General features: G+C 41.4%; 1 protein-coding gene across 1 annotated transcript; it reads left to right on the forward strand.

Moving 5' to 3' along the window:
* Positions 1 to 430: 430 nt before the first annotated feature.
* On the forward strand, positions 431 to 13,058 carry SREK1IP1 (SREK1 interacting protein 1). The gene is made up of 5 exons (XM_042455392.1): positions 431 to 633; positions 4,894 to 4,941; positions 9,771 to 9,911; positions 10,681 to 10,759; positions 12,726 to 13,058. The coding sequence occupies exons 1-5, from the start codon at positions 621 to 623 to the stop codon at positions 12,919 to 12,921; spliced, it is 477 nt and encodes a 158-aa protein (XP_042311326.1). The 5' UTR covers positions 431 to 620; the 3' UTR covers positions 12,922 to 13,058.
* The last annotated feature ends 3,551 nt before the right edge of the window (positions 13,059 to 16,609 follow it).

Below are 16,609 nucleotides of genomic sequence, written 5' to 3' on the forward strand. Positions count from 1 at the left end.
CCCATAAACCTATCCAGGGTAGCCGTGCTGGCCATACAGCAAAGTACAATATCACCCAAGAAATCCACAAAACCCTTTATTTGAACAACCAAAATGCACAAAATGCAGGCTTTCCCTAGTCCAGTGATTCTCTGGTTCTCTAGGGGGGTTTTGGACTCCAACTCCCAGAAGCCTCAGCCAGCTTGGCCAACAGTCAGGAATTCTGGGAGCTGAAGTCCAAAACATTCGGAGGGGGACCAACGTTTGGGAACCACCGATTGGACACAATTCTTCCAGAGGACAAACTTTCCTGCATTGCTACTGGCTTGGGCCTCCGTCAATCAAGCGTGCAGGCCCCGCCCTCTGCCATAAGACTTGATTGGCTGCTAGGGAGAGGAGCATTCCATTGCAAGGGAAGTGGGGACAGAACGGGGCTCCTTGGAAGGTACCACTCTGCAAAGGAGGGGTGGTTTGTGGCTGTCTCCATATGAGTGAATAGGGCACTTTTGTTGCTTCCCCCCTTCGTTGCTAGTAGTACAGCCCTTAGTGGACGAGTCTAAGTTTTCTGGCGGGGGTGAGAGCAGCGTTGTTCATCGGGGAAGTCACCCATAGAAGAGAAGAGGAGGTGGCGGAGGCTCTGTATGGCGGCGCCAGGTGAGCTGCTCAAGGGCGAGGTAACGGAGGGAGTAACGACTGATAGTAACTACTCCGCTTTTCGTTTTTCACATCTGGGATTGAAAGGAGTCCCATGTGGAGGCTGTAGGGGAGGAGGGGAAATCACTGAGGAATAGATCCCATCATCATCATCAATTAATGCTTCAGTGGGACCTGGGTCCAAAGCACACCGCAGAAACAGCCCCTGGCTCAGTGCTGGGGGATTGGAGCCTTGATCCCAATGGGCTTCCATGGCTGAGCAGGGATTCGAACCCAGTCCCCAGAGTCCATGCCCCATGCACTGGCCTATGTCCATTCTGAAGGAGAGAGTGCCACGGTGGCATCCATTGGAATACACTTGTCCTTCCATGTTGGCAGAGGTCAGGGGCACAAGACCCCGCGGATATGGAGAGACTGCAGTAACAGAAAGACTTATGCTTCTACTTATGTTTCACCTCTCTAGGGATCTCTGGGTCCTCCAGGACAACTCTGTGCTCTGCATCTGCCAGACATTGACCATAGAGTTGCGCTGGAGGAGCTACAAGTCCTCTCTAGGAGTCTCTGGGTCCTCCAGTGTGACTCTTGGTTGAAGTTGACCATAGAGTTGCACAGGAGGACCTAGATATTCCTAGAGAGAACAGATTAATTAAATCTGTGAATAATGAAAGCCGCAGATATCAGAGCCACAAACCCGGCGGGACGAGTGTATATTGTTACTATATACTGCGACAGAGAAACAAGTGTGGAGCCTCTTGTTAATTTCCCTGCTTCTTTGGCATCCCTTGGTCCCAATTCATGGCTAAAAGAAGAAACTGAGGTTTCACTGAATCCTTTCCAACAGTCTTTTCCAAAGCGCTTTCCTCCATGCTGCAACCTCCCAGAGGCCACAGTTTGCTCACTGCTCACCTCAGTGTTTCTTTCCTTCCCTCTTTCTTTCTATATTACTTTGCATATTTTGCATAGGCACCTATCTAATTATGTGGCATGAAAAGAAGGGCCAGCCTAGTGTCATGGTTTGAGTGTTGGACTGTGCCTCTGGAGACCAGGGTTCGATTCCCAGCTCAGCCATGAAACCCACTGAGTGACCGTGGGCAAGAAGTCACACTCTCTCAGCCTCAGAGGATGGCAAGGGCAATGGCAAACCACCTCCGAACAAATCTTGCCAGGAAAACCCCGTGATAGGTTTGCCTTAGGGTCGCCGTAAGTTGGAAATGACTTGAAAGCATGCAAGGAGAAAAGGGGTCCATCCGTGGTTGTCGAAATGGCCAGAGAGGTAGTTGGTGTCTCCTCTGCCTTAAATGGATGCAGAAGAGTATAAAAACATTTTTTGGCAAGATTTACACCCCAACTTTCAATCAAACGGATCTCAAAGGGGTTATAAGCAACAAATGTACTTCCACACACCAGTTCTTCCCGCCACACAACACTTCCTTAGGATCAGAGCAAGTTTCTCTTTGGTTCTGCATCCAAAAACTGCTGACAGTTGTAGTGAAGTGTTCTTTCTGAAGGGAAGGGGAAGCTATCTCCTGCACCTGCTCCTTCTCAGGCCAGAAAGTGGGAGATGGCTTCCACTTGCTAGGATGGTCTTCCTTCGTTTTTCTCCAGATAACGAACCCACATTACACACCTACAATAGTTTGAAATCACCTTACCTCTCATGACCCCATCCTAAGTAATCCTGTAAATTGTAGTTTGATCAGGTAGAATTTTCCTCTAGAGAATTCAGATGCTGCAGTTTAAGTTTGTGCACTAGACCTCTCTTAACAGGGCATGGCGACAGTTAACAGAAGAAGAAATGTTTATTGATTAGCCCTTAAGCCATTTCAGAATAACACTAAAACAAGTAAAACACACTATAAAATCCTATAGAAATTCTATAGCAATTAGAAAAGAACTAAAATGTAATAACACAGAATCTGAGATGTATATAGAGTACTGTATGGCTGTCATATAAATGTAAAGCAATATAAGTACATTAGAAGTACAGTACCTAAAAATGAGACATACTGTAGTTATAAAACTGATTATAAAAATCTATACCACAGGTTCAAGATACAAAAATGGGTAAAAAAACCACGAATGTATTACAGCATTAAGATGATAATACGTAAAGTAATAAAACTGAACATGAAGCATCACACAAATGTCAGCAACATATGTGGCCCTGCAGATGTTACTGGACTCCCAACTCCCATTCACACAACCCAGCATGGCCAATGACACTGGATGGCAGTTGTTACTTTACTCACTAATGGTTGCATTAGCTCATCCCTGAGAAAGATGGGAAAACAATAAATAATCTCCAACTCTTAAATAAATATTACATTATATTAAACAAGGTGTTTCGATAGCAGCAGCAGCCACAGGGCTGCAGTGGATAATAGAATAGAATTTATTGTGGATTTAGATATTTTCAAACCATATCAAGTTCCTAAGACTTACATTATAATTGTGACAAAATTGTAATTATGGATTTTTTTATGACCCGTGGATAAGTTGAGGGTAAAACTTCGGGGGGGGGGATGGAAACAAAGGATGTAAAGGATGATGCAAAGGAAAATGATGCCAAAGAATCTAGAAAATTCTGGCAGGCATAACTGTGCTCAAAAGGCTGGATGATGGATTTGAGAGTAGATAGGGGATGGCTCCTTTCATGTGTGTGTGTATGAGTTGAAGGACAGTACTCACATTGACCCATGAATAAGTCAACCCAGGGGTTTTGGGTCATATTTTTGACTAAAATTTCTAGACTTATATATGAGTATATACAGTAAGTATCTTCTGTAGCACTCCACCATGGTATCTGAAGTAATTGAGAGGGTTTTTTTTTAATTTAGTTTTTCTGTCGCTCCTGCCAGACATTATTCTGGAGTGATCTGAGGGAAGATAGGCTACTGAGTATGCTCCATCAAGGAAAACTGATCAGTAGGTGAGGGAGCAGTTGATAGGTTCTGTCTTGGATGCATACAAGGAAGGTTTTGTAATGGCGGGTTACAGACCGCCCGTTTGGGGCGGGCTGCACCCGCCCCTTTCCCCGGGGTATTGGGGCCTCAGTGTTCAGAGCGGCAGCCGCTGAGGCCCCGATCCGCCGCTTTTCAGGCTGCGGGGAAGCGGTAAAAGGCCCCCGCGGCGGTGGGGAGGAGGAGAAAGGGCTGCTTGGCCCCTTTCTCCTTTGGTCCGCTGGGTGCAGCCGTGTGAAGGCTGCGCCCAGCAGACCAAACCAGGAAGGAGCTCCGAAACTAAGCGCCCTGGTGCGGAGCAAGGACGCCATGTCCGCGCCGCCCCGTATAGAGGCGGCGCGGTCATGACGTCGCCATGGCGGCGGCCGTGTGGAACGGCCGCCGCCATTTTGTGCGCACAGAGCGCGCACTAGGGTTAGGGGGGTGCGGAAGCACCGCCCCTTTCTAACCCTAGTACACGCTCTGCGCGTACTTTCTGGCCCGTTTGTAACAGGCCAATGTACTCTTTTCAACTACTCCCAATCAGGATGAAGACAGCAGAGTTACATTAGCATTGTGGGTAGAGTTTCCCATCCTCAGTTTAAACCTTTGCCCACTGCCTCATGATGAAATACAACCTGTGTAAAACCAGCTTCCTGAAAGAACTTGCAAAGGGAGCTACGAATTGTCATGTTTTTCTCCCCTTGGTGGCACTGTTTACCAAGAAGGATACTAGTAATGCAATGATGATTTTGATAACATATTGTCAGAGCATAATATAATTACAGTTCTTTCATATTAAGTGGGTGAGCACTTGAATAGACAGTGACATAATGAATTTTAAAACACAGTAGGTTTTAGAACTATTGTGTTGTTGTTCTGTGCCTTCAGGTTGTTTCAGACTTATGATGAGCCTAAGTCTGTGGTGAGTCTATCACAGAGTTTTCTTGGCAAGTTTCTTTGGAGGGGGTTTGCCATTACCATCTTCTGAGGCTGAGAGAATGCCACCTGCCTAAGGTCACCCAGCGGGTTTACATGACAGAGACAGGATTCGAACCTTGGAGTACAGAATCATCCTCCAGATGTTTTTGGCCTGCAACTTCCATTGGCCCTAACCTTTGTAAATGTCTATGGGAAGATAACCAAGTTGTGTCAAAACAAAACAAAACCCACCACCACTTTGTTATGTATAGCAATGCAAATAGGCAATTTTGCTCCTGTGTTTAGTAGATCTATTGTTCTCTGTTCTCTGTGTTATCCTGTGTAGTACACATTTTGAACCATTTCCAAAACTAATATGAAATGTATTTGGCTTTTTCAGGTGGTAATAAAGATAACATCAGGGCAGGGTGCAAGAAATGTGGCTATCGTAAGTATCTACCAAGATATAATTGCCTAAGATTTTATGTTAAACATCACTACTTCTCTATGACATTGTCTGATTAAAATTAATATGTGGGTAGTTGAGACTGACTTAAAAAAATATAATGGTCAGCAAAATGGCTTTTAAGATAAGTGAATGAAAGGAAGTTCATGGAAGAAAGGTTTGTATATCTCTTTCTACCTCATGCAGCACACACAGATTTTGCCAGACAATATGAAGGCCTACTGAACAGTCTGAATTGGGTGAAGGAAGCTGTTGAATTCCCTTCTTTTTGAGTTCCTTCCAGTGTCCCATTCTACATTAGTTCAAGAGGTCCCGCTCTCAATAATTTGACAGTTTGAGGGTTGGGTATATTGGTGGCTATGGTGGGAAAGGAGGATGGAAAACTTGAAAGAGCTTAATTCATTTTCATAAATCATTTTAATTAATCTTGGTGCAGCAATAGTCCTCATCTCTATTTACACTTTTCTCACAGTTTCATTTTTTATGCTCTAGCACAGTTTACTTGTTTGCCTAATTTATATCCTACCTTCTTCCCAGCATGGAACTCAAGGAAGCTTACAATATCAATTAAAACTAATAATAATAGTAGTAGTAATAATAATAATAATATAAGCAATCCTTTTAAAAACACCAATGTAAAACAGTTATTGATTATAATAACCAATGCAAAGAAATCGAAGGCAACCAAAAGGGTAGAATAAGCAAACTCTTTCACAAGATCCAAGAAATTAAAGGAAATTTTAAAAATACAAATTTTATTATTAAATATTACTTTTAAGAAAAACTTAACAAACAAAACAAAATGTTCAACATCCTCAACTTCTACATCAACAGTTAAACAAACTATCAAAACAAAAAAACCCACAAAACTAAATAATCACAACTGAACAATCCTAACTCATGCAAACACATCAGTATACCTGAAATTCAAACTAAGAATGGAGATGCCATATGAAGAACGGGGGAATCCATTATACAATCCCGAAAAAAAATGGTGGGAGCAATACCTTGAGGAGCTATATAAAAAGGGGGCAAAAGTGACAGATAAATTCACAGTTTAAGAAAGTGGAACGGAAGCTGCTGTCAAAGCTCTTGGGATAAATAAATCACCACAGGTAGATTGCATCACGCTGTTTCAAGCTTTAGAGATGTAATCCATTCAAGTGATGACAAAAATCTTCCAACATATATGGAAAACAAAACAATGGCCCTCAGACTGGAAGCACTCAAATGTTTCAGTTCCAAAAAAAGAGGAAAGCAGGGATTGTAGTAACCAATCAATAATGTATTAATCTCTCATGCAAGCATAGGGGTGAAGCCAGGTGCCCCATTTCCACGTTAGGCGCAGCAACAAGGGTCTGCTCAGTAGCAGAGACTCAGAGGAAGGTAAGGAGCACACAGGATGTCTAAACAGCTGAGGGTTGCCAAGAAGATTCAAGGAAACTGCTCAGCAAACTGACTTGACTCATGTTAAGGGTTGCTTAACCCAGGATTGGGCCAGATATGCATCCAGTCTGCCAGGATCCTGGCTGATCCTTTACCTTTCTTTCTTCCTTCTCCTCGAGGATGACACAAAGCCAGTGGAAAAACAGGCTTTTTGGCCCATGTGGACAGCCCCTCATACTATGGACTTTTTCACACGGGGAAAATTGGAAGGTTATCCCAGGGTGAATCCAGGGTCATCAAGGGGATTTGACATTATTTTTCAAGTGAATATCACACGGCGTCAGAGCCAGCCCAAAGCCAATCCACATGGAATCACGAGTAATCCCAGGAATAGCTAAATTCAGTGAAAAAGCAAATTTATAAATCCTTTTGCACAGCGAATTTGCAGTCAATTCACTTTTGCCTTGTTGTGAAATGCTTATCTACATCGACCATGGATTTCCTTCATTACAAACAAACTACAATTCCCATGCTGCTTTTCTGCATTCCTTCAGGCAGAAGAGCCACCCACAACCCTGGGCCCTTGAGGGAATGAAGCCCAAGCCCTCATCACGGTTCCCTTTCCGCCGCACTGCCACTGCTTCTCCTTCTTCTCAAGGCGAGCCTCCTCTCTTCCTTCTCTGCCTCAGAGCTGTGGTGGAGGGGGTGGGTGAGCAGAATGGGAGGTTGGCAGCAACCCCTGGAGCACTGGTCTAGAGTTTGGGGGGGGGGCAGCTCGAATCCCCCAAGCCGCTGCCTCTCTCCCTCCATGGCTTCCCTTAAAGGGGGGAAGGGGTTCAGGCGCACAACACCTGTCCTCCTGGCGCTGCTGCTGACCCCCTGCTGCTTGCCTTGGCCTTCTGCTCTGTCCTCTGCTGCTCCTGCTTCTTTGGAACTGTCGCCGCAGCTCTATTTGTTGGCCAGGTGGCAGTCCCTCCTTGCTTGGCTCTTTCTAGCCTCTCAGAGAGCTGAGTTGCATGGCCAGATCAAGCTTCCTCTCCTCTTCTCCTCCTCCACTCCCCAGAGAGGGCAATCTCCAAGTTGGGAGGGAGCAGCTCACGAGGAGGGGGCCGCTAAGTGTGTGCACCTGGCGGGACAGAGGCAGCGGGCAATGACAGGGTGATGGGGCACCCTTCCCTCTCTGGAGCATGGAGAGCTTGTTGAAATGACAGTTTGAAGCATGCGCATAAAAGCTGGTAATGGGGATTTGTCCTCCTCCGTTTGATACCCAAATTTGCATTAGATCCACTTTACTGTGCCTTTAACCTCCTGTTGTGCTCTGTATCTGATAACAGTTAGCAAATGGGCTTGCTTTTCCGGGATGCCAGCACTTTAACCATTTTCGGGAAGGAAGCACATAGGTCCCCGTGTAAAAAGTCTTATGAGGCTGAGAGTGCATGACTTGCCCAGGGTCACCCACTGGGTTTTTATGCTTCATTCCGTGAATTGAACCCTGATCTCCAGAGTTGTAGTCCAATGCTCAAACCACTATACCACGCTGCCTATACTTAACTAACTAGCTGGTACAGAATACTAGCCAATGTTTTTAAGACTCTCTTGAAGGCCTGTACTGAGGAGACCAGGCAAATGTTAACCAGAAACAAATCATATAACGGTGGGGAAGGACTTGTCTGTTACTTGTGCCGGATTAAATGGTTTTAGATTTACATACCTCTAATACAGCAGGACCTCTGACATAGGTCTTGGAGTACCACAAGTTGAACATGAGTGAACAGTGTGATGCGGCAGCTAAAAAGGCCAATGCTATTTTAGGCTGCATCAATAGAAGTATAGTGTCTAGATCAAGAGAAGTAATAGTGCCACTGTATTCTGCTTTGGTTAGGCCCCACCTAGAATATTGTGTCCAGTTCTGGGCACCACAATTCAGAAAGGACATTGAGAAACTGGAGCGTGTCCAAAGGAGGGCGACAAAAATGGTGAAGGGTCTGGGAACCATGCCCTATGAGGAACGACTTAGGGAGCTGGGGATGTTTAGCCTGGAGAAAAGAAGGTTAAGAGGTGATATGATCGCCCTGTTTAAATATTTGAAAGGATGTCATATTGAAGAGGGAGCAAGCTTGTTTTCTGCTGCTCCAGAGAACAGGACCCGGAACAATGGATGCAAGCTACAGGAAAAGAGATTCCACCTGAACATTAGGAGGAACTTCCTGACAGTAAGGGCTGTTCGACAGTGGAATGCACTCCCTCGGAGGGTGATAGAGTCTCCTTCCTTGGATGTCTTTAAACAGAGGCTGGATGGCCATCTGTCAGGGATGCTTTGATTTGGATTTCCTGCATGGCAGGGGGTTGGACTGGATGGCCCTAGTGGTCTCTTCCAACTCTACGATTCTATGATTCTAAGTTTCATGAGAAAAGTTATTAGCTATGACTCATCAGTGTTGATGGAAGCATTCTGTCAGCAGAAGGTCGGGAGAAGGAATTCACCTGTTCTTGTTCAACCTGAAAATCTGCTGTAGAGGAGTGGAACAGATTTTAAAGCAGGGTGGCTGGCTGGAGGAGGGAGGAAATTAGGCAACCTATTATGCCAGTGTAAATACATTATCTCAACACTGGATTTAACCCACTTCAAAATTATCATTCTTGTTGCTTCTGTACATTAATATTTTTAAAAATATTATTTTACTCTTGGAGTCTCACAAGACGACAGTGGCTGTTATGGCACAGTTTGCAGCTTGCCCAGAGCCACCCTAGGAGAATGGGCCAAGTATGATCCAATTAAAATCTAAAATTTATAATTCAGAAAAATAATGATCAAATACATGTTTACTCTTAGACAAATGAGTCTCCAAGGAGGTTGTATTGTTGGGGCTGTTGCAGCCCATTTCCATAGAAGTAATCTTATACTAAACAAAAATGGAGTAGCAAGGCTGCCTGCTGCAAGGAAGGGAGACATGAAGTATTTGGTAGAAGGACATGCTTTGTCTCTTTTTGATATTATTATTTTATTAACTTATATCCTTTCTCCCTGCATAGGATCCAAGGTGATGTTTGAGTCCTCTTAGTTTGATTTGGTGTTCTATAGCATCAGAACATTTGAAAACAGGACTTGGTTAGAAAACTGTGATGTTCAAGCCAATTACACGTTTTATTGGAAAAGATAGTTTTTACATTCAAATTCTAAATAAATGCAGTTGAACAAAGTGTCTGTTACAGTGGAGGTCTTCTTTTCTCTATCATGCATTTATTCTTCATGGTATCTTACTTAACTGTTCAAGTAGTTTATTGTTATAAATGACAGCTTTTCTTCCTTGTATTTTGATTAAAATTGAAAAAGTTATCCCACCTCACTGAACAGTAAATTATTATTTTGTTCATTCTTTTGTTGGCTTTCCTAACTTATTCTTCTCTCGTTGAATTTTACTTAGCTGGCCATTTGACATTTGAATGCCGAAACTTTCTTCGAGTGGATCCCAAAAGAGATATTGTTCTAGATGTCAGCAGCACAAGCAGTGAAGACAGTGAGGAAGAAGAACTGGGAAAACTGCAACCCATACCAGAAAAACAGAGTAAATTTAAGCATCCTATTTGTCTTCTTTATCTTTTTACCACAATTTATTTCCCTGCTGGGACTAAAGGTGTTAGTAAGATCTTGACAAATTGCTTTTAATAAGTAATTGGTTACTGTTATATCCCTTAGTTATTTGCTGTTGTAGTTGTAGTTACAGTTGTTAAATGAACACTCTCCTTCTCAAAAGCACATACACTTTTTTACTTACTTAAAAAAAAATCCAGCCACATGGATGCTTTTCATTCAGCAGCATGTAGCACAGCACAAATCAACATTAAAAACATATAACATTCATCTACCACCATTTAGTGTTTCATCAAAAAGGTGTGGCATTATCCCTTGTTAAGGTACATTTATAATACATTCAACTTGTAATACCTGTAACACCTTCTTCATTGCAGAAATATTTTTTCAAGTTACTCATTATCTATACTTAGTTACTTCCAAGCTTGGCAGTTAGCAGCATAGCAAACAAACTAGAGAATGAATGATCTTTTGGAGTTTGTCTTTACAGTGAGGAGTGCTTCCAAGTAGAAGGCTTCCAGCAATATCAGTCAAAATAAATTGTCCAGCTAGTTCTTGTTTTCCTCCTCATGGGTTTTGATGGGAAGAAAGATGAAAACCCAGAACTTGTGGAATTTGCAAGACTGAATGGACATTGTAATACTAAAAAGTTTTATCTGGAAGCACCTCAGGTGCAAAGTATAAACTAAAGGCATCAGGAAAGTTTTGTTGTTGCTCTAAAATCTTATCATTTCAATTCATAGATTTTGGTGTTGAAGAAGATAAGAAAAAGGCCAAAAAGAAGCATAAAGAAAAATCAAAATTAAAGAAAGCACGAAAAAGGTATATTGTTTCACTTTTATATCATATTTCCTACATGCGCAGTATTTGGATAGTAATTTTTAAAATCTTGTTTTTATATTACCTTCTCATATAAATCTCTCTGTACAATTGTGTAATTTTAAAATCTGGTAGATAATCACTTGGATTTTTTTTATCCAAAGGCAATAGAGCAAAATACTTCTACAACATTGAGTTTGAGACAATTAATCATACATAAAGTAGAGCTATTAAAATAAATGGGACTTCTATTTAATCATGACTGGCAAGTCCATTGCTTTCTTTTGGTCTGTTCTAAGTATGAGGAATCCCTAAGACATTTTTATATAGGACATACTATTGCTGTAAATTGTGCTTGAAGCATTATAAATAAAATGTACCTTTTCCCCTACAAAACAGTAATTTTAATTTATGATTTTGTGATCGTAAATGTACATTCGGCCAAATTCAGAATGTTTAAACCATGTTTGCTTGTCTTTGTGACAGCTTTGAGCAGACATTCTGTTGTCAGAATCATCATTCCTGCTAAGGCAGAGCTGAATCCCAGCTTTCTGATGTTTTGTTAACAAGCCCAGTGTAGGCCTATCAGTTAATAAAGGCTTTAATGTCTTTATGGAAACAAGGTCACTCTTGGCCTCAGAAAAAGGCAATAATGAACCTCCTCTGAACAAATCTTGCCCCAAAAAATCAGCCATGATATCCCTTAGGATAAATTGAAAATTATTTGAAGGCAGACAACAGCAACTCGGAATCATGCCAGCCTAATCTTATCTCCTTTTTCAGTAGAATTACAAACCTGGTGGATCAGGGGAACGCTGTGGATGTAATGTATCTTGGTTTCAGTAATGCTGGTACAATGTAAACTAAATGATGCTATTGTTAAGTGGTTTGACTGAACCCAAAAATTACTTACCAGTGTTATTCACCAGTCTAGAGAGAAGTGACAAGTGAGAGGCCACAGGGTTTTGTCCTAGTGTTGTTTAGCATCTTTTTAAATAACTTTCATGAAGGAGTAAAGGGGACATCAAATTGTGAAGGATAGCTAATACCTCATAAGTTAAATTCACGATTCAGGTTGACTTCAAGAGATTGGAGTAGTGGTCAAAAAAAAATTTTTTAATGAATGTCAACGGAGATAAATTTAGGATACATTAGGCAGGAAAAACCATATGTTCAAGTATGATAGGGAACATCTGGCTTGAGTAGATGTGAAAAGGATCTAGGAGTCTTAGTAGACTGCATGGTAAATGTTGAGTCATCAGTGAGATGTGGCAAAACAAGGCAATGCAGTTTTGGGCATTTTTGTGTTGATCTTTAGTGTCCAGATCAAGGGAAGTAATATTACTTTGATTTGGCCTCACATGTAATACTGTGCCCAGTTCTGTTCACCACAGTTCAACAAAGATATCAGCAAGCTGAAATGTATGCAGTGGAGTGTGACTGAGGCGGGTTATAGACCGCCGCTTTGAGGCGGTCTGCCGCCGCCGCCGTTTGCTCCGTAAGGGAGCCGTCGCAGCCACACCGCACGGCTCCCTTGCGGAGCAAAAAAGAAACTCCAAAATGGAGCTTCTTTCTGCGGCGCCCTAATGACGTCGCAAGGCGCCGCTGGCGCACTTGCGACGTCATTAGCGCCGCGACACGTCTGATACGCTATGCGTCCGATACGTAAACATGGCGGCCCCCATGTGGAAGCTGCCATGTTGTACTTATGGAATACGTACTAGGGTTAGGGGGGTGCGGAAGCACCGCCCCTTCCTAACCCTAATACGTATTCCATACGTATTTCTTGGCAGTTTGTAACCCGCCTGAGATTGTAAAAGCGCCCAGAAACTAAGCCTTATAAGGAAAATGTGAGACAATTGGATATGTTAAGCCTGGAGAAGAGAAGACTGAGGTGATAATGGAGTGGTCATTTTTGAATATCAAGGACTGTCACATCACAGATGTTTGTATTTTTGTATTCTAATAGGACTTATTCCTCAAGTGCTACAGAAGAGGATGAGCCTAAATCAAAAAAACAGAAATCCCACAAAAAGGAGAAGAAGAAGGAGAAGAAGAATAAATCCAAGAAAAGAAAACATCACCACAAAAAAGGGAAAAAGAAGCAAAAGAAGGGGAGAGATACTTCATCCTCTGATAGCTCAGACTCCTCTAGCAGTGACTGAGAAGCAAAGCTAAAATGATGATGATTCATTCCAGTTCATATTGTGATCTAGTTAATATGTATATATATTTTTACTGAAAAAAAGCTATTTATAATTATGTCTCTTCCTTATATTAAACTATTTTTTTAAAGCCCAAAGAAGCTTATTTTCCCCTTTGCTTCTAACCTTTATTTCCATTTCAAATTTGAAAGAGAACTAATTTTACTTCCTACGGTTTTTTTCCTCTAACCCCCATGAATGAGAGGACTCAAAGTCATCCTGTTATCAACAGCCCTACTGACAAACACAGGACTGTGGCTACTTGCATTGAATCTATCCAGCTGTAATGTGGTCTTCCTTTTTTCCTACTGCCTTTATGTAGACCATTCAAAATATTTTAGAGGAGTCTCTTCCCAGCTACTTAATCCAAGAACCACAGAGTAATACAGAAATGGTAGGATTGTCCTGGATTCTTAAAACCTTAGGTCCTTATCACATTACAAAGGACAGGCAGTGAGATAGAAGTGGCTTTCTGCTTATCTCCCTGCATGAAGTCGTCCAGAGGGAGACAGTTGCAAAAGTGTGACTTTTGCTACATAGATTTTTCCATCAGGGCAAAAGGCATGCTTTTACAATTGTCTCCATCAGAAACAGAATGGAAGTGCTTCAAAGGCATGTTGAAATGTAAACAGCTGCTTTTAGCTGACTGCCATTCATCTTTCGTAAGGCGGTAAAGATCTTATATATCTGTATAATAATTATGGCAAAATAACCATTTCGTACAGAACTCAGAAGCTATTATTTTATGTTTATTTCTTTGGCTGAACAACAAGTACATCCAGTTTTCTTATTCTCTGTACAATTAGCTGCAAGAAACATGTAGACAGAAAATTAGCATCAAAGACCAATAGCTTTTATTGGTCCATGCATCTTTCTTTGCATTAACAAATATGAATACAAAATTTGTGTGTTTATGTACTTTCAAGATAGCAAGTTTTAAAGCATATTATAATACAGAACTGTTTCCCATTTCTACCTTGCTCATGTAACCATCCCTTCAAGAATGGTTCTGGCCTTAACAAACAAGGCTTTCCAGGGTTCTTCCAGACAACAACTGCAGGGTATGTTTTCCTTTGAACATCCCTTCCCCTGGCTCTGAATTAATTCCAATAGGAAGAACATATGGCATAGATCGTCCCCTAATTCTAGGGGACAGAAGGGGAATAGGACAGCTTTGGAACCTGTTGTTTTACATGTTCCTCTGGCCCTCCCAGAACAGAAGCTGTTGCTGTTGACTTGACAGCAATTAACAACAAAAACAGCTGTGTCCTATATGAACATTTGTAAAGTTCACTTGATTTTTCTAATGAAATAGGCATCAGGAATGTCCTTCACATAAACACAAAAATGGCTAAGTGGATCCCCCCCCCCCGGTTTCTCCTCTTTTAAAGGAATTACCTGTACATATTAACATTTAATATACTTTTAATCCTCTCCCTTCCCCTGAAAAGCTGTAGCTTTCTGGAATATAGAGTGCAGAACATAGTTTTGCTTATCCACCATACTTATTATAGAACCCAGTATGCATTATTTACAGTTGAAAGGTCTCTGCTTTCTGTTCTGTCTGCTGCTTTTTAAAAAACCTTTCTTTAAATGGACTTTGGAACATCAAACATAAACAGATGGCCCTTGGAGTATCGAGGTAGTTGAACCCCAACGAAATTAAATAACCTACTAGAGGAGCGGTTTTTAAAAAATTTCACCCTAACAATTGAGATTTCATCAGGCTTCAGTGTCGGAAATTATTTTTCTTAGAAACGTAAAAGCTTTGGGGAAATGTTTATCCTTCAGACATGTTCTGGAATTAATTCTTAATAGCTTTGTATGAAACCGTTTCCCAAAGGCATTCCAACCCTCTGCTCAAAGACAGGACTATTTGTCCACCAGCCAGGCCTTGTGCCTATGTATGTGTGTTGAGACAGCATTTCTTGTTGAAATCAGAGCATAATATGCCCCAAAATGCAGTGCAAGCATTTATGAAGAGCTGTTGAACAAAGTTCAAAGATTGGTCTGCCCATATCTACAAAACACTGCATTTCAATGTTCAATATTGAATGTATGATGAAAGCAAATGCACAAATCCTTTCATTTGGCGATCAAATTTCAGATTTTACCCTATACATAGTTCCATCTCTCAGACACTTGACAATGTAGCATATGGTGAAATGCATGAGGCAAAACTGGCAAAGGAAATGTGTGAAAATGCAATAACTTGTTCTGCATATTTCAGATGTCAAATAAATTAGAAAATTTCAAGTTGAAACCAAGCCAAAAAAGGAATATTTTTCATTGAAGTTAAGAAAGTCATAGCATGGGAGTATTAAAAATAAGATTGCTGCTGTCATCTCTGTTAAAATGACATAGCAAGCACATTATTATGTAGTTTTTGGATTATGAAAGGAGACTTTTGTATATTTTTTAACCGTCTACTCCTAAATGGACTTCCACTTAGTCACAACCCACATCCAAGATAAGAGCTGGCTCTTGACCAAGCTTTATACTACTTGTGTCTGAGATACTTTAAGAGAAAGCCTTACCTGTCTGATTTCTCAGGTCTGATAAATTCATACTGTGAATGCTGCAATTTTTCAAGACTGGTTTGTTTTATGTGCAGCATTCTTCTATTTTTATTACTGTTTGGGATCTGCCAGCTCTAAAAGCATGGCCCTCTTAAAAATAAAAGCCTTTAAAATGAAAGAGGTTCTTAAAGACTTTCAGCATGAAACTTTCCAATTATGACCTTCAGTATGGTATGCTGTTTGGTTTGTAATGCTTTCTGCCTTGAAAACTAATCTGAGTTGAAAAATATTACAAATAATCAAATACAGTGGGCCTTCAATATCTGCTGGGTTTTGGTTCCAGGACCCCCTGTAGATACCAAAATCCATGGATGCTCATGTCCCTTTAAATACAGTGGCATAGTAAAGTGTCTCATATAAAATGGCAAAATCGAAGGTTGTCTTTGGAATGGTTGAATCTAAACACATGGCTATGAGAGGCTGACTGTTACTGCATATAATTGGCCATTCTTGTCCACAGATTCAAGCACCCATGGCGTGAAAATACTCCAAAAACAGGTATAAATTCCAAATAGCAAACCCTGATTTTGCCATTTTATATAAGGGAAACCATTTTACTATGCCATTGTATTTAATGGGACTCAAGCATCCACAGATTCACCAGGGGAGTGTGTGTGTCCTGGAACCAAACCCCAGCAGACAACAAGAGCCCACTGTAATGTTCAAAAGTAATGGGTTTATGTTAAAGCCAGAGAACCTGTTATATCTTTGGCAGGATAAGTTCTGTGTTAGTGAGTTTGGCTAAATCTAGTTTATAGGAAAGCCCATGAGAATGGAACAGATATGGCTTTGGGTGACATGTGCAGGTGTCCTTAATCAGACAAGTTGGATCTGTTCTATCAACGCCAGTACCATTTCCAAGAGGGAATCACCATCAAAAAATTTGGGGGACGGAGGATTAGAATTCGGTTAAAAGGGAGCTGGGAGACTGATCTTGCCCAAACAATTTAACGCTTTTGCAAAGTGCTTCACAAAGGCCTCAAGGATGCAAAAACTGTAATTTTGGGTTAGACAAATAGTCTGTCATCTTGTCCCTCTTCAACTTCTGCTTTGCTCCTCTAAAGCAACGG

The sequence above is a fragment of the Sceloporus undulatus genome, chromosome 2, assembly GCF_019175285.1.
Source record: "Sceloporus undulatus isolate JIND9_A2432 ecotype Alabama chromosome 2, SceUnd_v1.1, whole genome shotgun sequence".
Classification (NCBI taxonomy): domain Eukaryota; kingdom Metazoa; phylum Chordata; class Lepidosauria; order Squamata; family Phrynosomatidae; genus Sceloporus; species Sceloporus undulatus.